Below are 25,093 nucleotides of genomic sequence, written 5' to 3'. Positions count from 1 at the left end.
TAGAAAGTTCGGGAGGACAAGCTCTGTGGGCCGGATTTAAGATTCAGGCAGATCTGAGTTCAAATTCTAACTTGCACAGATTATTAAGTTAAAATGGCCTTTAGTAAGTGTTCTGAGTACTTCATGTGTATCATTATCTCATTTCATTTAGATAATCATCCTATGAACTGCACAAATGAGTTGCCCAAGGACACACCGATCAATGGGGTTGCCTGAATTTAAACTCTAGCTGTTTGACTCCAAATCCTGTACATTTAACTATTGTACTATATGGCCTTACATGTGAATGTAATATTATTTGGTTTCAGCTACATTTTTTCTCATGAACACAGCTCCAGTGTCTTCTGATATTTATTATTGCAGAAGTTTGAGGTCAGTCTGACTTAGGTTCACTTAAAATTAATTTTTTCCTTCCTTTGCTTTGGTTTAGTTTTATTTTGGTTTTGGCATGCATCCTTAAGTAATTCTCTTTGTCTCTGTAAACACAAAACTTTCATCAGGATAGACATGGATACGTTTTTTTCTTAAATTAGCTTAGTCATACTGAATCCTCTTGATCTGTACACCGAGGGTGTTTTCTTTTTTTCCATCTCTGCAAAGTTTTTTCAGTTGTGGCTTTTGTTGTTAGTTCTTATTCCATTTTTCTAGTTTCTTCTTTCACAATGTCAAGGCCTCTTAGTTTCAATTTCTATTCTTACCCTTCTATATCTATGATCTGTCTCATTTTTTTCTGTTTTTCTTTTCTAGATTTTGTGGAAACCTCTCAAGTTTGACATTATGTATTAGATTTTCTCTAGTATTACTTTTACTTTTTATTGATTCCTGGATCCCTCTTTTATTTTTTTAAACAATATTTTATTGGGAGGTACCTGGGTGTCTCAATCGGTTAAGCATTCAACTCTTGGTTTCAGCTCAGGTCACAATCTCTGGGTTGTGGGATCAAGCCCCATGTTGGGCTCTGCGCTTAGCATGGAGTTCCGGTTAAGATTCTCTCTCCCTCTTCCTATGCCCATCACCAACACTCATTCACTCTCTGAGTGAATATTAATTAATTAGTATTTGGAACACAGCCATAGCCATCTATTATGTGTTGTTTGTGGCTGCTCTCGGGCTACAGTGACATAGTTGAGTAGTAGAAACAGACTGTAGACCCACAAAGCCTAAAACATTTACTATCAGGCCCTTTATAGAAAAAGTTTGTTGACCTAAAAATGTAATACAAATATCTCAGTATCATCAAATATCTAGCAATATTCAGATTTCTTTGCCTCGTAATTTTTTTATTGAGATATAATTGGTATGTAACATTATATTAGTTTCAGGTATACAACATAATGATTTAATATATTTATATGTAGAGACATGATCCCAATTAGTCTACTTAATGTACATCAACACACATAGTTACAATCCTGATTACCTTAACGTGACTTGTAGAAGCTTCAGTTTCCTTGAAATTGTCCATGTTTTACCAAGTTCTTCCTAATTTCTTCTTTTCACTTTAGTGCTTTCTAAATCTCATTTTAATAGCTTTTAATCTCTTTATGCTTATTACTTTCCAGTTGATTTCAATAGAGGACATGGTTCCATACAGCCTAGAGAGAACACCAGTGGTTTTCTAAATGCTACCTAGTTTTTAGAATAGATCATTTTCAAAAGTTTGGAGTCTGCAGGATTGTCATTGCCTCTCCATGGTCTGCAGTATTTTTTAAAATTAGGCCTCATATTTGGGGTTTTCTCTATCCACTGCCAAATGAAGAACTGCTCACATTCTGCATAATCCAAGAGATGAGTTGCATAGATTTTCCTTGGCCCTGTTCACTGCATACTTAGCTCTGCAGTCAAGAAGTGAGCGATGACCCTCACCGATGCCTGGTGGCCCTTAGCTGGGACCACCACAGAGATGGGTTGTATGTCAGACATGAAATTAGTGTGTATGTCATAATTGATACATTCAAGTATATACAACTACCCAGGAGCTTCCTCTCTCTGCTCCAACCCACATGACCTTATTGCCAGGAATTACGCCACAGCATATGCAGACATTGCAGCCAGGTTTGCCCCTTCCCTCCTTCCTCACCCCAACTTCTGTTCTGTCATTCTTTGAAGTTGTGCTTTTGGCATAGGTACAGAAAAGCAGCGTGTGGGTAAGGGTATGTGTGTGTATCCTTGGGTGAGGGTGGACACAGGCTAACAGTACTCAGATAGCTACAGAGAGTAGCACCTGTGTCATTTTTATGGTGTGTTAAGATGTGGGGCCTCCAGGGGCACCTGGGTGGCTCAGTGATTGAGCATCTGCCTTCAGCTCAGGTCATGATCCTGGGGTCCTGGGATTGAGTCCTGCATCGGGCTCCCTTTGGGGAGCCTGCTTCTCCCTCTGCCTATGTCTCTGCCTCTTTCGGTGCGTCTCTCGTGAATAAATAAAATCTTAAAAAAAAAAAAAAGACTTGTGGCCTCCAAATCAAGGAGAAGTTTGGTGAAGGGACAGGAGCTCTTTTGTCTGCTGTACTTCTCAGAGGTAGACAGGGCAAAGCATGGGCATCAACTCACTGATTTTCCCAGATTCCATTTACTTATAGTTAGTGGAGATTCTTTCTCAATTTTGATACTAGAGTGCCTATTAGTTTTTGCTACTGGTATGGTTACGATTCTCGCCTCTTTATTTACTCATTGGAATTTTAATCACAGCTTATTAAGTGGATGACATTTTATATAATAAGTAATTTTATAAGTCTTATATATCAAAACAAAATGAAACAAACGTCTACATATAACAAACATACAAAATTTGGGCTATTTCACAGAAACACCCTGGTAATCTTGATGAAGTTAATTCCAGGTGACACGTTTCTTAAAGGAAAGCTAGAAGTCAAGAGCAAGGTGTCAGCAGGTTTGGCTTCTGAGGCTTCTGTCATTAGCTTCTAAATGGCCACTTTCTTGCCATGTCCTCATGTGGTCTTTTCTCTATGTTGGCCCATCCTTGGTGTTTCTGTTTTCAAATTTTCTCTTCTCAGATCAGATTGGATTAGGGCCCACCCTAATGGCCTCATTTTATTTAACTCAACTGTTAAACAGGCTTTATCTCCAAACACAATCATAATATAAGGTACTGGAGGTTAGGGCTTCAACATATGAATTTGGGGCGATGTAATTCAGCCTATAACAGACTCAAAGAAGTCCAGCTTTGGAGACAATTTACTTAAGGTCTCTGCATTCCAGTTTACTCATCTGTGAAGTGGATATAAATACATAACTCATTGGGCTGTTGGGAGTATGAAATAAGCCATACAAGGCATCTAGTCCCATGCCTGGGGCGTATTAGGTGGCACAAACATCGACCTCTTACAGCCTCAAGTCAGGAGGTTATTTTGGTTATGTTATTTAACTCAGCCACTGGGATGCTCATTTCACTCCACCATCTTCCTTTGTGTTTACCTTCTGAATCATGGACCCTACGTTGTATTCTTCTTGCCTTCCAGTTAATTGTAAGAAGCACAGTCCTTCCCTGATTCATAGGCAATAAATTCTCAAATCCATACCAAAAAAAATTCTTTGTCCATTTGGCAGATGAAGAAATTGAGGTTAAGAGAAACTGGTTACTTGCCCAACTTCCCCAAGCTAGTACATTTCAGAGCAAGGATTTCTATCTAGGCCCATGTGATTCTAGAGCTCATGCTGCCTTTCTCCAAGGACAAGGGATGAAGGGGTAAAGGGAGGTGCTATACCAGTGAGAAGATGTTACCTCCTGGGCTGGGCCCTGGGCTTCTTTGGGTCATGCCTTCCCCTGGAACTTAAGAGCCCCTTTGCTTTTGTGTATGTTTCTCACACCTCTCCTAGGTCTTAGGGGAGAGGACAGAAGATACTGAGCTCCTCAAATTCAGACTGCTCAGCACCAAGCCCAAGGGTGGAGCCAGCCATGGAAATCAGTCAGTTTGCCTAAAGCACCTGTGCTTAGTCACTATTCTAGAAACTTCTGAGTTTCCTAGGACTTGTAGGAGAGTCAGTATAGTATATTGAGATTACAGACTCTGAAGCTAGAAAGCCTGATTTTGACTCAGCCTGATAATTCATTCACCAGTTACCTATTGGTTTTGCCCTCTCTGTGCCTTAGTTTCCTCTTTTGAAAAATAATAGTATCTACTTCATGGGGCACTTACAAGGATTAAAAGAGTTAATATTTATAAAATATTTTAAAAACACTTAGAACATTGCCTGTAATATAGTAATTACTATATAAATGTTGTCTCTTAATAATAATAATATTATTATTATTATTATTCTCACCCCAATATGGATATGGACTTCTGCAAGAGAAGATGAAATTCTGAACTCTTAAAAGCCAGGTCCAGTTTCCAACACCCAGCCGATGAGCAGATCTATAACATGTCTCTAATTGCTCACTGTCTACCAATTTTCCTATTCCCATTCACAAGTAATTGCTGAATCAAACACCTCATGTTTGCTTTATCTCCTAAAATCCTCTGGTTGTTCCTGGGATTATCAAACCAGTCCTTTTCAACCTAATTGCACTCTTCATAATGGGCCAGATGTGTATGATAAGTCCTACTTGTGGCTGTGTCAATTGCTCCATTCTATTTACACAGCTTCCAGAGCAGCTTCATTATTTATCCCCTCCCCCAACACAATTTGGCTTGTGTGCCTGTGTTTTTAACTGGGTTTGAAGCATTTAATTTTGCCAATACAATTTTAGGGTATTAGTTTGCCTCCTGTTCTCTCTGTGCCCTCCTTAATTACCATTTATTGCAAAGTCACATAGAAACATCAAATGCTAATTCTGACTTACATGTTCCTGGCCAACAACGAGGATAATAATTTCCATCCAACACAACCTGAACTCATTTTACATAAGGGCGATTCAGATTCGAGATTTGAAATCATAATCAAGTCTTTCTCAAAATCGCCTTACCCTAGCAGACATTCACTAATGTGTCTGCTAATTGGTAGGCAAATGGCAAAAAACAAAATCTCAGTGTTAAAAAAAAAAAAAAAACGCAAAAAACAACTTTGTAACAGCATTCATGAAATTACTCCTCTCATCAGCTCTTGCAACGTGACAGTTTAAGAAGGGAACACAACTCATTTTATTTGGTTAGATGGGGCTAATCCCACATCACCATAATCCCTCCTGATGTTTTATTGATTCTAAAGGACATTTAATCAGGAAGCAGCTCAGCACTAGAATCCTGCTAATTAGCAAGCAGCCACATTCCAAATGGGTTCCCAATTGAACAGCAGATTAATGGACAATATGCACTAAAATAATGATTCGTGCATTCAGCTCCTAAAATGTGTGTCTAAATTGCATCTTTAATCTCTTAAGGATATAGGTTTGCATACAAAGCCTTTAGAAGAATGGATTTAATTCAACAGAAGAAGCTTTAGCCAATGACTGTTTAAGGATGAAACAGGTTTATCACTTATAAATGCAATTCTTCACTGGTTCTTGTGGTTCAATGTCCTTGAACATTCAAAGGTCAAACACAGGGGAATAAAGAAACTGGTGTGCTTCTCTGATATGCACATAAAACAGTGGGAAATTGAAAATATTGCTATACACAGCCTAACCTCATTTGCTCTTGTCCTCATTAGGGACAATCACTCTTGTTCTCATATCTCTGTTTCCTGGAATCTTGGTTCTGGATCCCCCCTTTTAATCAAGTATATTATGTACCACGTATACTGTGAGCTTTGATACTTGCATTTTCTCCATGTATATTGGAGCCTTTTTGGAGCTCCCAATTTTAGCTTATTGGTTTTCTACTTGGCTCTTAGCCCACTTTTCTTTCTTCTTCTTTTTTTTTTTTAATTTTTATTTATTTATGATAGTCACAGAGAGAGAGAGACAGAGAGAGAGAGAGAGAGAGAGAGAGAGGCAGAGACATAGGCAGAGGGAGAAGCAGGCTCCATGCATCGGGAGCCTGACGTGGGATTTGATCCCGGGTCTCCAGGATCGCGCCCTGGGCCAAAGGCAGGCGCTAAACCGCTGCGCCATCCAGGGATCCCCCACTTTTCTGCTTCTGCTGCTTAACCACCTCCCCCGCTTACTCAACCATCCCCAAGGTTTTAGAGAAGGGAAACCCCCACATGCCAAAGCTGGTCTACTGGAAATTCATTGGTTAGACTCAACCTCCTTCCATCATTAATTTATCAATTGATGTTCCCCATAACCTTTACCCTTCTTTGTTTTTCTGTATTGCTCTTATCATCATGTGATTTATGTCACACATTCCAGCTTATTTATTGTTTCTCTTCCCCATTAGAATATAAGCTTCACAAGGGAGGAGATTGTTCCACTCATATCTAAATCCCCAATGATTAGAGTAGTGCTTGGTATACAGTAGGAACTCAATAAATATTTGTTAAATAAATTAATAAATGAATTAATAAAAATATATATTTAAATATTTTATTTATTTATGAGAGATACAGAGAGAGAGAGTGAGAGAGAGGTAGAGACAAGCAGAGGGAGAAGTAGGCTCCATGCAGGGAGCCTGACGTGGGACTTGATCCCGGGTCTCTAGGATCACACCCTGGGCTGCAGGTGACGCTAAACCGCTGAGCCACCCAGGCTGCCCTGAATTAATAAAATATTTATTGTGTGCCTATCATGTGCCAAGTATTGGCCTACAAGATGTTGGGGATATAATGTGAGGGAAATAGTCATGTTCCCTATCAGCATGTAGATTACTATCTAGACATTAAAGTAACAAGCCACACAAATACATTCATAATTACAAATAATGATAAGTTTTAGGAGAGAAAATAGTGTGCTAAGAGAGAGTATAGCACAAGGAACCTGATTTTTTAAAATTTAAATTAGCTAACATATAGTATATACTTTGTTTCAGATGAAGTGTTCAATAATTTATCAGTTGTGTATAACACCCAGTGCTTATCACATTATGAGTCCTCCTTAATGCCCATCACCCAGTTACCCCATCCCCCACCCCCACCCCTCCAGTATCCCTCAGTTTGTTTCCTATAGTTAAGAATCTTTCATGGTTTTTCTCTCTCTCTGATGACTTCCCATTCAGTTTTTCCTCCCTTCTCCTATGATCCTCTGTCCTGTTTTTTATATTCCACATATGAATCAAGCTGTATAATTGCCTTTCTCTGATTGACTTATTTCACTCAGCATAACACCCTCCAAGTTCTATCCATATCAATGTAAATGGTAAGTATTCATAATTTTTCACAGAGCTGGAACAAATAATCCTAAAATTTGTATGGAACCAGAAAAGACCCCAAATAGCCAAAGGAATGTTGAAAAAGAAAACCAAAGCTGGTGGCATCACAATGTCAGACTTCAAGCTGTACTACAAAGCTGTGATCATCCAGAGAGTGTGTTACTGGCACAAAAACAGACACCCAGATCAATAGAACAGGATAGAGAACCCAGAAATGGGCCCTCAATTCTATGGTCACGTAATCTTTGACAAAACAGGAAAGAATATTCAATGGAAAAAAGATAGTCTCCTCAATAAATGGTGCTGGGAAAACTGGACAGCCACATGTAGAAGAATGAAATGGGACCATTTTCTTACACCATACCAAAGATAAGCTCAAAATGGATGAAAGACCCTAAATGTGAGACAGGAATCCATCAAAATCGTAAAGTAGAAAACAGGTAGCAACCTCTTCAACCTTGGCAACAGCAACTTCTTGCTAGACGTATCTCCCAAGGCAAGGGAAACAAAAGCAAAAATGAACTATTTATTGGGACTTCATCAAGATAAAAAACTTCTGCACAGCAAAAGAAACAGTCAACAAAACTAGCGGACAACCTACAGGAACGGGAGAAAATATTCACAAATGACATATCATAATGACATAAAGGGCTAGTATCTAAGATCTATAAAGAACTTATTAAACTCAACAACAAAGAAACAAACAATCCGATCGTGAAATGGGCAAAAATGATGAACAGAAACTTCTCCAAAGAAGACATACAAACGGCCAACAGACACATTAAAAAATGCTCTGCATCACTTGCCATCAGGGAAATACAAATCAAAACCACAATGAGATACCACCTCACACCAGTCAGAATGGCTAAAATTAACAAGATGGAAAACAACAAATATTGGTGAGGATGTGGATAAAGGGGAACCCTCTTGCAGTGTTGGTGGGAATGCAAATGGCATAGTCTCTCCAGAAACAATGTGGAGGTTCCTCAAGAAGTTAAAAATAGAGCTACCCTATGACCCAGCAATTGCACTACTGAGGATTTACCCTAAAGATATAAGTGTTGTGATCTGAAGGGGCACCTGCACCCCAATATTTATAGCAGCAATATCCCCAATAGCCAAACTGTGGGAAGAGCCAAGATGTCCATCGACAGATGAATGGATAAAGATGTGGTCCATGTATACAATGGAATATTACTCAGTAATCAGAAAGAAACCTGATGTTGATGAGGTCTTTAGGAATGGCCTTCTTCAATTTGACCATCAGAGGGACTTTTCAGAATATGTATATCTGCACGCATCCCTGAGAGTATTCTGAGAGTCTATCCTTTCCATAGTTCAATTCAATTTCATAGATATTTGTTGAATTCTAATATGTACCAGGCAGTGCTCTAGACACTTAGGATACATCAATGAGTAAAACAAAAATTCTGCCTACCCCTGGCACTATAATCAGAAACCCACAGATGACAACAATAAACATCATTCATCAGCAAATCACCTGATACATTAGAAGTTGACAAGTATGTAGAAGAGAGCAGAAGGGAGCAAGTTAAAAGGAAGAAGGGCTGAGAGACTACAACTTTAACTAGATGGCTAGTGTAGGCCTCATGGACAAGGTGACATTGGAGCAAAAAATAAAGAAGATGAGAGAGTTAACATGAAGATATCTGGGGAAAGAACATTTTAAGTAGAGGAAACATTCAGAAGTTAGTTGCTGAGGTGAATATGTACCTGGTGTAAGAAAGACAAGGAACACAGTGTAACTGAAACAGAATGAGCAAAGGAAGTTGTAGATGGAGCCAGAGAAGTAATGGGGGAGCAGATCATTTAGGACTCTTTATAAGTATTTTAATGTTTTTTCTAGTCCCCCCACCCCCCTGTGAAATAAGATTCTCTTGCAGTTTCATGAGCAAAATAATGACATAAACTGTTTAAGGTTTTGATAGACACTGTAGCTGCTGAATGGAGGAAAAACTAGGGACAAGAGATAAGCCTACTTCAATTAGGAAGCTATTTTAGTGCTCCAGGAGAAAGACAGTGGTAGCTTGAATGAGGTGTAATTAAGTAACAATAGAGGTAGCAAAAAGTGGCCAGATTCTGGGCATACTCTGAAGATAGAATTTATTCACTAATGAATTTTTGTTGGATTGGATAGGAAATGTGAGAAAAAGAGAACAGCTAAGAATTACAGGTATGTTTTGTTTTCATTTTAATTCAGTTCGAAATATTTTCTAATTTTCCTTTTCCCTCTTACCATAGGTTATTTAAAAGTGTGCTATTTAGCTTTATGATGTTTGGAGATTTCCAGGATTTTCATTTGTTTGCTTTTAATTTCTAATTTAACTCTGTTGTGATCAGAGAACTATTTTGCATGATTTCATCATTTTAAACTTATTGAGACTTGTTTTATGTCTCAAAATATGGTTCATCTTTTAAATATTTAATGTATGCTTAAAAAGGATCTGTATTCTGCTATTGTATGGAGTGTTCTGTAATTGCTAATTATATCAAGTTGTCTGATCATTTAGTCCAATTTTTTATATTTATAATGCTTTTCTATCTGCTTGTTCTATTAATTACAAAGAGGTATTATATTCTCCAACTGTAATTGTGAATTTGTCTATTTCTCCTTTAAGTTTTGTGTTTTTGTTTCATGTAAATTAGAGCTACATTTTTAAGGACATGAACATTTAGGTTTGTTATGTCCTCTTGATGAATTAAGTTTTTGGCATCCCCTGCTTTGGAATCCACTTTTCTGACATTAATGTAACTAAGCCAGCTTTCACTTAATTAGAGCTAGCATGATTTATCATTTCCACCTTTTTACTTTTAGTATGTCTTATGTCTTTATATTTTAAAAGGGTTCACTGTAGACAGCATTTAGTTGAGTCTTGCTTTTTGTTTTTTAAAGATTTTATTTATTTATTCATGAAAGACACAGAAAGAGAGGCAGAGACACAAGCAGAGAGCGAAGCAGGCTCCATGCAGGGAGCCTGATATGGGACTCAATCCTGGGATAGCAGGATCACGCCCTGGACCAAAGGCAGGCACTTAACTGCTGAGCCTTGCTTTTTTAATGAAATCTGAAAATCACTGCCTTTGAATTGGTGCATTTGGATCATTAATATTTAATGTAATCTTGATATGGTTGGGTTTAAATCTAAGACATTGATATATATTTTCTATTTATCTTATTTGTTTCTTGTTTCCTTTTCTTCTTTTGAATCTGTTATTATTTAAATATGCTTATGCTTCCCTTTTATCTTTTTAATTAGCATTTTAACTTATTACACTCTTCCTTCAAACAAAATATAATACTTAATTTATAGTATAAGAACCTTATCAAGTACATTTCCATTTCCCTCTTGCAGCCATGTATGCTATTGCAATATGTGGCACTCATATTATGAACTGCATAGTGCATTGTTTTTATTTTTGTTTTAAACAGTAAATTTTCTTTTAAAGAGCTATTTTTAATAAAAATGTATTTTTAAATTTATCCATACATTCACTATTTCCAGTACTTTTCTTTTTGTTGTGTGTGTGTGTAGATCCAAAAATTGTCATTTTTCTCTGCCTGAGGACTTCTTTTAATATTTGGAGTATTACTCTGATGGTTTTGAATTCTCTCATCTCCATCTTATCTTTGTTTTAAAGTCTATTTTGTCTGATGTAATTATAGTTCCCCCAGGTTTCTTTTGGATTCTATTTGCATAGAATATCTTTTTCTATTCTTTCACTTTCAGTCTGCTTGTTACTCTTACATCTGAAGTGAGTCTCTTACAGGCAGTATATAGATGCAACTTGCTATTTATTCAGTCACTCTGTATCTTTTGATTGGAGAATTTGGTCCATTTACATTTAAAGTAATTATGGATAGGTATGTACTTATCGCCATTTTGTTCATTGCCTTCTGGTTGTTTTGTAGATCCTCTATTCCTTTCTTTATCTCCTGTTCTCTTCCTTTGTCGTTTAATGACTTTAGTGATATGTTTAGAGTCCTTTCTCATTATCTTTTGCGTATCTGCTATAGGTTTTTGCTTTATGGTTACCATGAGGGATCCCTGGGTGGCGCAGCGGTTTGGCGCCTGCCTTTGGCCCAGGGCGTGATCCTGGAGACCCAGGATCGAATCCCACATCAGGCTCCCGGTGCATGGAGCCTGCTTCTCTCTCTGCCTATGCCTCTGCCTCTCTTTCTCTCTGTGACTATCATAAATAAATAAAAATTAAAAAAAAATTATGGTTACCATGAGGCTTACATATAACAATTTATATTTATATTTTTAAGTTTTATATGTAAATATTTAAATTATATTAAATATATTTAATAAATATTAAAGTATTTAATAAATACCTATTTAAATGTATATTTATATTCCCCCCACTCTGGCCTTGGGTAGTTTCCTCAAGTGAATATATTAGCCAGTACCCAAGAGCAACTACTTAGAAATCTCCAGAGAGAACTCTCTGGGGATATCTCTTTTCTACCACTCTGTACTGTGCATTCTAGCTTCTTTGGTCTCCTTGAACTCGAAACTCCATCTCTTTAACTGAAGAGGAATTCTGGGCTCTGGATTTCCTCTCCATGTCTAGTAAGGTTAGCTTACCTCATTTATTTTTTTTCCTTTAGGAATCATTGTTTTGTGCTGCCTAGTGTCAAATATCTGAAAACCACTATTTCATGTATTTTGCCCTGTTTTTAAGTTGTTTAAGGTGGAATGGTAAATCTGATTCTTGTTAGTCTATAATGGTGGGAGTTTGAAGCTTCCTCCTTTGTCTTTCTATGACCAAGAAGATTCTGTTCTTAATATAAGCAAACATTCCTTAACTATCTTCAAGTGATGAGACATTGTTTCACAGATGTCTGGGTGGCTTAGTTGGTTGAGCGTCTGACTCTTGATTTCAGCTCAGGTCTTGATCTCATGGTTGTGAGATCAAACACTGCATTGGGCTCCATGCTCAGTGGGGAGTCTGCTTGAGATTCTCTCTTTTCCTCTCCCTCTGCCCTTCCCCCACTCACATGTGCATTCTCTCTCTAAAATAAATAAATCTTTTAAAAAAAGAAATTGATTGCTTCACACCTAAAACTTGTAAAGACAGACCTCAGTATTTGGTATCTTAGTAGATAACTATGTGAATAAAATATCAACTTACTTTATTTCACCATGGTAACCCAAATCTTGATGATTTAGCAATGTTTCCAGGAAACTCAAAGTTAGATATAATCCATGCTTTCCACATATAGCCCTAACCTGCAAAATAAGAAAGGATTTGGAGTTTCATTATAATAAGATTAAGATTTGAATTACTCTCTCATAATTAGAACCCACATGATTTTGACAAAGAATTAATACCCAGGAGTGCATTATCTCATCATAATATCCTTCAGGACAAGAATGTCCAACTGAATGAGCACTGGGTGATGTATAGAATTGCTGAATATTGATCACCTGAAGCTAATAAACACTGTATGTTAACTATATTGGAATTAGAATACGAACAATTAAAATAAAAATAGCAAATTTTTATTTGATTGATGCAGAGGTATTGTTCATTACTCAGAAGCTGTTGCACTTTGAAATGTTGATCTTAAATTTTTGTCAGCAATGGGATGGGTGGACAAGGACTAGAAGTTACATACGCTTATACAGGTAAATTGCAAAATATTTTTGTGTATCTCCTTTGATTTATAAAACAAGCTTGATGCATTAGCATGGTCAGTATTGCTATCTGCATTTCATATGTGACAAAACCAAGACTTAGAGAGATTAAGTCACTTCCTTGATGTTACACAGTTCATAAATGATGAAACTTAGTCTAAAAACCAGATGCCCAATAAATTTTTGTTGGATTAATAAGTAAAGTGTCATTGTAGTTTCCCAGGTACTATTTTTTTCTTTTTTAGGATTTTATTTATATATTTGAGAGAGCAAGCATGAGCAGGGGGAGGAGCAGAGGGAGAGGGAGAAGCAGACTCCCTGCTGAGCAGAGAGCCTGACACAGGGCTTGATCCCGGGACTCTGGGATCATGACCCATGCCAAAAGCAGATAATCAACTGACTGAGCCATCCAGGCACTCCAGTCCTAGGTTCTTAATATATTCTGAGTCTAGCTGACAAATCAGTTCAGTTCTCAGGTTGGTGGGTAGCTAACATTTAGATTCAAACATGTCAGACTTTTACAGGTATGATAGCATGTATTATGTGTTCAGCGTTTTGTTTTTGTTTTGTTTTGTTTTGTTTTGTTTTGTTTTGTTTTGTTTTGAGACAGAGTGAGAGAGAGCATGGCACAAGGTTTTGGAGAAGCAGAGGGAGAAAGGGAGAGAGGCAGGGTGAGGGAGAAGGAGAATCTTAAGCAGGCTCTATGCTCAGCATGGATCCCAGCGTAGGGCTTATTCTTAAGACCCTGAGATCATGACCTGAGCTAAAATCAAGGGTTGGACACTTAACTAACTGAGCCACCTAGGTACCCCTAGCATAATGTTCAAACATAAATTTTAGAATAAAACAGGACTTACTTGGGACACCAGATCTGCTGCCTGTGATTTGTGCAACCTTTCTGTGCCCAATATTCCATCTACTAAATAAGACTAATATTTTAGAGGCACCTGGGTGGCTCAGTCAGTTAAGCATCTGCCATCAGCTCAGGTCATCCTGGGATCGAGCCCTGAATTGGGCTCCCTGCTCAGCAGGGAGTCTGCTTCTCCCTTTCACCCTGCCTGCCACTCCCCCTGCTGTGCGTGCACGTGCTCTCTCTCTTTGACAAATAAGCAAAATCTTTTTCAAAGGCTAATATTTATTTTCCCTAGGGTTCTGTGCGGATTACATCAGAAATAAGCAGTTAGAATAGTGTCTTACTTTTACTACGCATTTGATTAATATTTGTTGAAATGAAGAGAAGAAAGAGGAAAGAGAGATGAGAGGAGAGCATAGGAAAGGAGAGAGAAAACAAAGAAAGGTGAGGGAAGGGAAGAAGAGATGGAAGGAAGGAAAGAAGGAAGGAAAGGAGGAAGGGAGGGAGGGAGGCAGGGAGGAAGGAAAGGGCAAAGAAAAAGAGATGCCTTATTTAGTGTTTGGACTAAACAGTAGCTACTATTATTACTTTGAGGAAGTTCAGTATAGTGACTGTATTATGTATGTTTTTGTACTCTTATGATTTGACATCTTGGGCTGTGCTGACCCTGTAGTGATTGCCCCTTCCAGGGCTAGCTATTCCTAAAGATGGAGAAGGACTGGCTTGGAAGTGTGCTTTTCTCTCATGTGCAAACCAACCTCTTCCTTTACAGGCAGTAGGGAGTGGGGGTGGGGTTCTCACCGTGGGGCCTGTTTTGCTACCCTTATCACCCCAGGGTCAAGTACTAGGCAAGTTGGGACAGCCCCCCTAGGCCCCAGAGCTCACTGAAATTATTCAAACTAGCCAATCCTAAACCTTATCTTGCCTTGCCCATTCCACAATTAGGGCTCTTGCCCACATTATCCCCTCATCCCCTTTGCCTCCTGACCAACCCTGCTCCACTTCTGGTGGAGCCTGTGTGGGTGTGCCATGCTCCCTTCCCTTGGAAACTGTACCAAACTATCTCTTGAGTGGCAGTCATCTCCTGATCTATTGGTCTGAACATAGCTGAATAATAATAAAACCTAGATTTTAAAATGGTGAGAAAAAGCTAATCTTTATGGAAGGAAACAAACAACAAATCTAGGTTCAAAACTCACACATGTTACTTACTAGGTATATAGGAGTCACATCAGGAATGCATAACAGAGGGAAAAAAGATCAATTTAAAACACAAAAAACTGAATAAAAGTTTACCAGAAGTAAGTAAGGGGTCAGGGAACATTTTAGGCCGAAAAAAATCATGCTTCTTAGAAGCTGCATATATTTTGCCATTATCCACTCAACTATAGTTTTATACCCTTTTCTAGGCTGGGCAGAAATGATCTGGTCATGAGAGCTTCTCTACTAAACACTGGCTTGCTGAGGGCTACAGCTGTGTTTCATTCATTCTTCAATCACCATTTGTCTAGCACCATGTTGAAAAATAAAGTATCAATAACTATTGAACAAACACATATGTAGATAAACAAGGAAGTGAATGAATGAGTTGAAAGCAGTAAGGAGTAGAGTGTGTATGGGCAGAGATTGGCAAAAATAAATTTAGAGAGGTAGAAATTAGTCACATTGTGCCATTTTACTCCTTAAATAAGAACTGGATTGTCCTCATGATTATAGCATATTAATGTATTTTTAAACATCAGTGTAAGTAAGAGGTTATTCTAAAAACAGTTCATTTACTTCTGGCAACATTGAGTTTTGCTGTAGGCTAAAATGAACAGCAGATTAGAAATAGTACATCAGGGTTCCTAGAAGCAGATTGATTGATGGCTGCTAAGAGCTGACAGTTACAAAGGAGCAAAAAAACATCAAGCAGAAAATCCTGGCAACTTAGTGTTATTCAGGATTATTACTAAAATTGTTTAAAGCATGAATATTCATAATGGTGACCCTTGTTCAATAAGAAAACATTTCATTAAGTGTAGTTTCTTCTGTTTGGTAAGGAAATGTTTTTTAATCAAATGTAAATAAAATGTCTATGTTATTTAGAAAATGACATGTGAAATAAATATTCATTTCCCCAAAATGCTCCTTGAAAGAATGGCACACAGATGCTCTCTCAACTTCCTCTCTTCCCACTTAAGGCTCTATTTGCATTTTACCCCATCACTGTACTTCAGCTGTATTTGCCAAGTCACTGGTAACTTCCCTGGTTTGAAATTGCATGAGTACTTTACAGTCCTAATTAGATGGTCTCTTCATAGCATGTAACATGACTGATAATGCCATCCTTCTATAAATCTCTTTTTTGGCTTTCTTGACTACCTCCCATGCCTCTTTTGAGGATTTTAGTCTCCTTTGCCAGCTTCTCTTCTTCTACCTACTTCTTGACAGTAAGTGTCCTCCTCTACCTTCCCTTCTCACTTTCCATTATGTCCTTGGGTAACCCAAACTATTCCCGTGGCTTCAACTGTATATTGAAGAACTTTAAATCATTATTTAGATTTTTATCTCTCAACCGAGCGAGTACAATGTGTTTAAAACTGAACTTCTCATCCCATCCTCCACCCCTCCAAAGCTACTCCTTGTCTGTTTTCTATCACAGAGAATGGTATCACTACCTACCAAGCTGACAAAGCCAGAACCTTGGGAGTCATTTTTTTTTATTCCTCCTAATTCAGGGCCCACTTCTAAGTTAGTTGTCAAGACCTCCTTTCCTACCTCCTTAACATCTATATCTCTCCTTTTACTGCCCTGGCTTAAAACCTCCTAATTTCTTGCTTGAATTGCTGGCTAGCCTTCTAAAGGGTCTCTTTGCCTCTAATTCTTCATATTCCACTAGAGTGTTTTTTTAAATTTCAAGTTTAATCATATCATTCACTGTTTAATATACTTTGATGATCCCTTTGGGCCTTCAAGATAAAGTTCAGCCCCTTAGAAAGACCCTTCATGAACTGGCTCCTACCTTCCATTCTAAAATCAACGTGGGCAGCATCTCCCACCATCCCCAGGTGCCACACACCCACTATGTTCGGTCTATATGAATGACTTAATGTGTCCCTGAATGAGTCCTGCTCTTGTTCTTTTTACCTAGAATACCTTTCCCATCCCTTCTCCTGCCCCTCCTCTTAATTCTTTGTCCAATTCACTTGTCCTCTAGGATTTAGTATTTGCACCATCTACCCTGGAGGGGTTTTGAGCCAGGCTAGGTAGTTATTCTGTCTCTGTGCTCCCAGTTACTGCATCTGTCATACAGAACTGTGACATGTTTAGAATGCCATCTTTCCCCTGAGTTCCTGGAGAACTCAGGAACTGAAATCATAAGCGCCTCTTGTCCTTAGTGTCTTATCATAGTGCTCAGAACACTGGATGTGGATCTACATTGCTATATCCAGAAGCCATTGTTGCATCAAAGATGTGCTAGGGGAACAGGAGGAGTGAGTCACAGAATGAGGATGGTAGGTATTTGATGTGTTTTTGACTATGAGAATGGCAAAATTTCATTCATTTGAGTGGCAAGATCCACAGGGTATCCTTCAAGACTGCATTTATTTATCTGAGAAACTACAGATGATCTGTGAGCCTTCTGAAATGGCTGTAAGGACGGCCCCTTTCCCCAAGCCCCACACAAAGGGGCACAGGGTGCACAGATTTCATGAGAAACTTAAGGAGGTCTGTGATTCTTTCCCTTACATTCCAAAGAGATTAAGAATTGCTGTTCAAAAAGAGAAGCCCTCCCAACTCATAGCCTTTCCCAGCCTACCCTGAAGTCCTGTGTCCAGGAACATGAATGGTGGGGTGCAGCTGCTGCTGCTTTTGTATCCAATGTCCCTTGGGCCTCAATTTGTCTCACGTTCTGGGGAAACAGAATTCTATTTTACATGCCTCCCAGCCTGCAATATACTTTGAGCGAGTTCCAGATGTCTTAAGAGATGCCAGATGGCTCAAGAGAGACCAGCTTCAAGGAAAATGTGCCCCATTTCCTTAGATATGAATCACAAATTTAAGCTTTCAGGGCCAGCTCTGATAGCCAGTGCTCAATGTGGCCATCACTTGACCCTGGAAATATCCTCCTTCCTTGGGCTGTTGTGAGTAATAATTCAACCAAATCCGTTTGTTTGTTTGTTTGTTTATTTATTTATTTGAAGAAAGAGAAACTAACATTTACTGAGTGCCTCACATATTAGCATGCTAAGTGCCTTTACATACTTATCTTGTTTAATCCTCACAATAGATGCAGGAGATAGGTATTTGAAACCTAGTATTTTTTCATTTGGAAAAATCTGAAGACTCAAAGAATTAAAGCAAATATGTTTTGATTCACAAGTTATTTATGTTTTATTCTACAAGTATTACCTGAGAACATTCAAATTTCATTGATGGTGTTATGTAATTTCCGATCTAACAAAGAATTGTTGCTTTTTATTCAATTTCCCCTGATCTTATGAACTTAATAAAAGCCATTTATGTTGTGTGGAATCTCCTATAGCATACACTCTCTGTCCAGTGTATAGCATACACTCTAGTGAAACATGCTTGCACGTGTAATATCCACATACACATACACACGTACACGCTGTCATGACCTTTGCCTTTGCATAGTTAGCTGACTGTGTAATGAAAGCATAGAGAAAGCTGCTTCTGTCCTGGAATGGGAATCTACTTTCAGCATATTATGTCCTTGCTTCCTTAGTAAACATCATATGTTCCTTTTAATTCTCTCTCAATCTAACCCACTTACCTAGGTGAAAGATTTTCTAATCTTTTCTATAGCACTTTCTCCGCCCCCTCCCCCCTGTAATTTTAAATCCCTTCTACTCCTCTGGAATCTTAAGTCTTATATCCTGGACTCAGTGGATGCTTTCAGATATCTTTGGCCTCATAGAGTTCCAATTCTGGCTCTCAATCTTCAGTATTCTTCTATACTTTAAACCTTGACTCTGCTGCTTGCTAGCTAGCTGTGGCCCTTGGGTGATTCAATTGGCCTGACACACAGTATTTTTCATTAAATGGGTATTATAACATCTATCTGGATTTTGCAGTTCTCTGCAAATGTTAAATAAGATAATGTAAATAAAGCATTTAGTGCAGGGGTTGGCATTTGGTAGGAACTCAGTAAAGCGTGGTGGTGACAAGTTGTCGTTAACGGAATTGTAGTAATAGTCATAATTATTATTTCTTCTTTGTCTGAGGTAGCCTCATGACTAGGGCTTGTTTAGCTAAAGACAACAATTGAATTAATATGGTTCTGGATCCTGTTCCATAAAACACATCTGCACTGTTAACGCTCCAAAACAGCATGCTAATCTCTATCAGCAATAAATCACATTAGTTCCTAAAATTGGATGCTCCTAAGGAATGGGATACCCCATGTTCATGTCACTGGAAGCTGGTAGAGGGTATGAGAAATGAACATCTGGCCTTGGAAAAAAATATTTGTTGTCCATTGTGAAATATTATTTGGGTGTTGTCATCTTCGCTATTATTAACATAGAGTATATCCTAGCGTAAGTACTTCCTGGACTAATTCCACACATTTTACAATTCCTTTTTCCTTTTATTTTTCTCCTCTCAGGCATAGAAAACAAATAATTGTATAATGTGATCCACAGGCAGAACACAGATCATAACTGTGCTTCCTGATAGACCCTGAGGTAGCCTTTGAAGACAAACACACCTGAACTCTAGTTTTGGTTACCTTGGGTGGGGGCAGGGAGCCAGAGAAGGAGCGGTCTTCTTTCCGAAAACTCAGGCGGAGGCCCTCTATGTCGAGTTTGCCACTGGTTGTCCTTAGTGCCCTCAAGATCTCCAACAGGTTCTGGCTCACTTCTGACTGAGGGCTGGCATCGTGAAGAGTGGTACTGCTTGGAAGGGCAGGGGAAAGATAGACTGTGAAAACATGACCCACCCAAAGCTGCTATGCGTTTTCATACCACATCTCTCACCACTGACATATATTGTGAAACCAGAGAACCCACCTAGTAAGGTCTTCTAAATCTCAGGAACCTGGTCATGGGGTCTGTGCATGGAGATTTCAGAGATTGTCTCCAATCTATTCCAATCTACTGACACCAGAGTCTCTGCTCCAGGAGGCTCCAACCAATTCAAGTAGAACATAACGCCAAATCTGTCATCTACTCTCTCACCCCTTTTTGCAGCTTGAGAGAAAAAATTACAAGTGGCCACAATAGTTTACTTTCACTGCTTGATCTGAGCCCAGATAATTATGAACGGCAAATCACATCTCCAAACTGTTCATTAGCACAGGCAAAGCAAAGCAGATCCTGCCAGATTCCTATAACCATGGAACTTCTATAGAAGGAAATCTTGGATCAAGTGAACATCCCATATCCTTGACTCTGCAATTTGTATCTGGAAAACCCATAAAAGTTTTGGGAATAATGATTTTTCAAATGTTTGGAACTATTAAGATGGTTTATCTTACGGACTCTTGTTACTTTAAAAAAATAGGTGAAAACCCACAGGGTGACAAAGTGTTATAGTCATTTATTTTATGAAACTAGTTTGAGATGTTTACTCATTTAGCATCCAAATGATGTGTGATCTTCTTGGCAGTGACATTTCCTCTAATTTCCACTGTCTCAATATAAAGCGCCACTTCCCCACAGGGACATTCTGTGACATCTCCCAACCTTCACTTCTGTAAATCAGCTTCCTTTCAGGAAACATTAAATCAGTAAACTTTAACAATCTGCTCTCCAAGATAATGTCCTAATTTGTAACATCACTAATTTTCACGGTGTAAGAACTCCCACCATGGCTGACTTCAAGCTACAAATAGGATGTCACTGAATGAGAACTTGGGAAGGGTGCTCCTAATTGGCCCTCAACGATGCTTCAGCACCGGCTGCTTGATCACCTCTTTCATTGTTCCTGGTCTTTTTCTTAATAAATCTCAGGTTGCAATCATATGTTTATTTCTTTAGCTATTGCTTCATGTCTGACTTCCTTACTAGACTGCTCCATCAGATGTGGGTCTGGTTTGTTTTGTTTCTTACTATATTCTGGGGATCTTGTACAGTACTTAGGCCATATTGTATCTTCTTTTTTTCTTTTTTTTTTTTTTGTATCTTCTTTTTTTCTTAAAGATTTTATTTGAGGGGGTGGGGAGGGAGTGTCTGGGGGGGCGTAGAGCCTAGGGGGAGGCAGAGGGAATGGGAGAGAATCTCAAGCAGATTGCTGAGCACAATCCCTGCTGAGCACAGAGTCTGACAAGGGGTTCCATTGCAGGACCCTGAGATAACAACCTGAGCCGAAATCAAGAGGTGGCTGCTTAACCCACCAAACTACCCAGGTGCCCCTGTTATCTTCTTTTTGCTCGTGATTCTTAACTCAAGCTTTGGCCTAACAGCTCATATTTTCTGAAAGCTTGGTCCAGGAAAGGAGTGGCTGTTTGTTTTTGTTTCGGTCACATAGTTTCTACATCCTCCTTCCTGGTCCAGACAGTTCTCCAGCTTAGGAGTCTGCCTCTCACCCTAGCAGAGGAAAATGCAAGCCCTGTGCTTTACTGGTCTCTCTTTGCTGAGAGAGCACATGACCCAGGCCTTGCCAATCAGATAGATGGATCTGTCCCAGATCTGAATCACACAAGTTTTCCTTCCTCTTTCCTTTTCTTGCAATGCCAGTTCCTGGGGGTAGGAATTCGTGAGGCTTTGGCCCCTGTCTCTGAACAGCAAGTCCTAAATGGGCAGGGGTTGTATGGAACCCATTTGCTTCAGCTGGTAGGGTTTCTCAGGAAACCTGCTTTAGGAGTTTGTTTCATCTGGTCCAACTTAGGTAATGAGAGCTGTTGCCACGCTTGTTGCCACTGGTGACGCTGGAGGCTTTTTAAACATCACAGAGCTGCCCTATTAAAGGCTCTACCTGCAGAACATGGGAGGGCCTTTTCCTGAGCAGCACATTAATTAACAAAGAGCCTGGGGTCATTACAGGCCATCAGTTCTGCACTTCCACAAACATACTGTTTGGTTTGTATAAAGCTGCACCTTCTCTGATGAGTTCAAAGTGATCTCTCTGTGCACCTTTTTTTATAGAGTAGGCATCCAGATGTCCCCGCAAGTGGATAATTGGAGGTGCCAATTACATTAAAAAAGTATTCATCAAGCATTTCCCATGTGTCAGGAACCATGCTGGACACTGAGTTGGCCAGGGCAGACACTATTACTGACCTCAGATGTCAAGTGGCTAGTTACCAGTACAATGGCTGTCAGGCAAGGAAAGGACTGTGGGCCATACCACAGAGAGATATAACCTAGTCTAGGGCTGCCCAGGACTCATAAGACCCCTATCTGCCAATGGGTAGCTATGTATGTTAGTGCATAGTCTACCTCTCAGGGCCCAAATCTCATGGTTAGTGTTTTATGAAGTGTGGTTGCTGATTATTAAAATTTCTGGGGCTTTATGGCCCTCTGTAGGACAGTTGTTCCCAGATATTTGACTGGTGTACACATACCTTTCTTTGCCCTTTAAGCCTTGAGGGAAAGACTGGGCCTTGCCAACCTCTGGATTCACTGTGCCCAGCAAGGTGTGTCTGGCAAGCAGCTGGTATTCAGTGAATATAAAAAGGCACAGAAAGGGCACACTGTAGAAAGGAATCAAGTCTAATGCTTGGCCCGGGGACATTTTTACAGGAAACTTTTTTCCGAAAGTGAAGTGATAAATTACAATACCGTGGCTCTTAACCACTATGTCCCATTGTTTCTAACTGAAAAGAGTGTCTTCTGGTAGGAATAATTTAAAAATAGTACAAAAAAAATTGTTATATGGCATTTACTATGTATCAGATACTGTTTTTAAGAACTATGAATTGATTAAGTTACTCTTAACATCTACGAAGTGAAGGGAAATCTCTTATGGATTCCATTTTATAATGGAAGCACAGAGAGCATAAGTGACGCCCAATGTTACAGAGCCCTTAATGGCAGAAACAGGAATTGAGCCTAGGCTTCTGGTAATGGAGGCTATGCTCCCAGCCACTGCACTTTGTCAACTTTCTTGGAGAACACAGACACTATCTATCTGCACTTCTGCACTTCCTGTTTGCCTAAGGCTTTATTGTGCCTCATGTTTAAAGATATTCCTCATGTTCTGTTTTTACTTTGTGTCATTTCTTTCCCTCGAGATTACATGAAAGGATTATTGATTCTTGTACCTGAAACCTTTCTTTGCTAGTGCCTGTAAGCCAGGAATTCATTGACGGAATGTATTTCCAGAATCACACTGTATAGACTGGAGCTCTGCACCAGTATACAGTCGTTTTTTATTCCGTAACGAAGGTTTACACTTTCACATGGCAACCTCACAAAAAAAGACACATGCTTAATCTCAAGAAACCCAAGCAATTATTGCAAATAACTTTCTGTGCTGGTCTGCATACAAGAGAGAGGAGAGGAAATGATAAGCATAAGCCAAGTGTTGGTGAAGGGCAAAGTGATTCCACATTGGGTGAGCTTTTTGGGTGAAGGGTCTCCAAAATCACTGGTAGTTCTAGAAGTTTAGGAACACTATACCCAAGAAAAGAAAGAAAGTACCTTTGACTATGATGATGACAACTTTGAGTTTTCATTGGGTTGCTGCCCACAGCTCTTGTGCTTTGCTTCGGATCATCTGAAGCTGCAGCTTTTAAAAACCAGAGGAGCTTTCCATAATTCACCTGAAAATCCGATATGAAACAGAACGCCCTCATTTAGTGTACATGCAAGAGAAAGAAATGCCCATAGGGAGGTACCTGTTGAGGTAGAGTATTTGGGAATACTTTAATAAAAAATATTTATTAAGGGGCACCTGGGGGTCTCAGTCAGTTAAGCATCTGAATCTTGGTTTCAGGTCAGATCATGATCTCACAACTATGGGCTCTAAGCTCAGCGTGGAGTCTGCTTCAGATTTTCTTTCCCTCTCCTTCTGCCCCTCCCACTTTTGCTCCCTCTCTCTTGAATAAATACATCAAGTCTTTAAAAAAAAAACTTATTAAAAGTTTTTAAACTGGCCTTAAAAATAGAGTATAATGATTATCAGTGCTTTTTACCAAATATTCCTGTTATTCTCCCTTCCTGTTTGCCTTGGGGTTGGGTAGGGCCATGAGAACAGTTCTGGCCAATGAATTATGAGAAGTCACATGTGCTCCTTCTGGTTGAGGATTAAACTGTTCACACAAGACCCTCCAGAGATTTCTTTATTTCCCCCTCTGCCAGCAAGTCCAAAAATATACCAGAGTTACTACTTCATCAGTCTGGTTTTGGAGCTAAGATAATGACAATACTATGGCTGATTTCTTATGGAAATATAAGTGAGAAACAAACTTTTATTGTTTTGGGCCACTGGAACTTTAGGGCTATTTGTTACTGCAGCCTAATCTTGTCTCTAGCTTCTCTCTCTCTCTCTCTCTCTCTCTCATCTCTTATATATTTATTATATATAGAATAGGCTTATATTTAGATATATCTAGCAGATATATTCAGATTATTTGAGGACAAGGCCTTATTAAGCTAAGTGAAAACTCCCAAGGACCCCTCCCCTTTTTCTTACGAGGGAAAGGACTGAAGGAATGCTGTCCATTTGCACTCTTGGTCTGGATGACATCCTAGGGATTCTGGTGGGTAGACAACTCCAGGGTAGTGGAGGGGGCAACAGATGGGGAAGGAAGCTATATAAAGTTCTGATATAAACTTGGCTTCAGGCCAGAGAATTTGATCAAACTTAAGATTCATAGTGGTTGTACTAAGTTGATATTGTATTGCTAAATATTATCATCAACAAATAACTACTTATAGTTAGCTAGAGATGGGCAGGGGAGAGAACTAACATTTATTTGAGAACCTACTAAATGCTAAGCACATGACCAGGTACATTGCATTTATTATTTTTTTAAAATATTTTATTTATTTATTCATAGACACACAGAGAGAGAGGCAGAGACACAGACAGAGGGAGAAGCAGGCTCCATGCAGGGAGCCTGATGTGGGACTCGATCCCAGAACTCCAGGATTATACCCTGGGCTGAAGGCGGCGCTAAACCGCTGCGCCAGCGGGGCTGCCCAATTGCATTTATTATATTATTAAATTCTCAGATTACCTCTATAAGGTTGAGTTTGGCCTGGTTTTCTATCAACACATGCTCACTCGTGATTTATCCATTGCTATTACCTCTCCTTGTTGTAGGATATATTCTTCTCTAGCTCTGGAATATGGTTACATTTGGACTGTGCTTTGTATCCACCCACAAATGTAAGCTTGGAAAGTGCAGAACCCTGGACTTATCACTGGGGAGCCTTTATATCTTCCATGGGTTTGGCATTAATTCTCTGGGTACA

The 25,093-nt window shown here is 39.1% G+C and overlaps 1 protein-coding gene across 1 annotated transcript in view; it reads right to left on the bottom strand.

Moving 5' to 3' along the window:
- C10H1orf87 (chromosome 10 C1orf87 homolog) overlaps nucleotides 1–25,093 on the bottom strand; it is a 77,314-nt gene that overhangs the window by 20,951 nt on the left and 31,270 nt on the right. Inside the window, exons 5-7 of the mRNA XM_041773024.1 lie at nucleotides 23,315–23,436; nucleotides 19,462–19,627; nucleotides 12,366–12,463 (exon numbers count right to left, since the gene is read on the bottom strand). Coding sequence (XP_041628958.1) covers nucleotides 12,366–12,463; nucleotides 19,462–19,627; nucleotides 23,315–23,436 — 386 coding nt within the window. The remainder of the gene's footprint in view (nucleotides 1–12,365; nucleotides 12,464–19,461; nucleotides 19,628–23,314; nucleotides 23,437–25,093) is intronic.

The sequence above is a fragment of the Vulpes lagopus genome, chromosome 10 (genome assembly GCF_018345385.1).
Source record: "Vulpes lagopus strain Blue_001 chromosome 10, ASM1834538v1, whole genome shotgun sequence".
Taxonomy (NCBI): domain Eukaryota; kingdom Metazoa; phylum Chordata; class Mammalia; order Carnivora; family Canidae; genus Vulpes; species Vulpes lagopus.
This window is presented reverse-complemented; position numbering and strand designations above follow the sequence as displayed.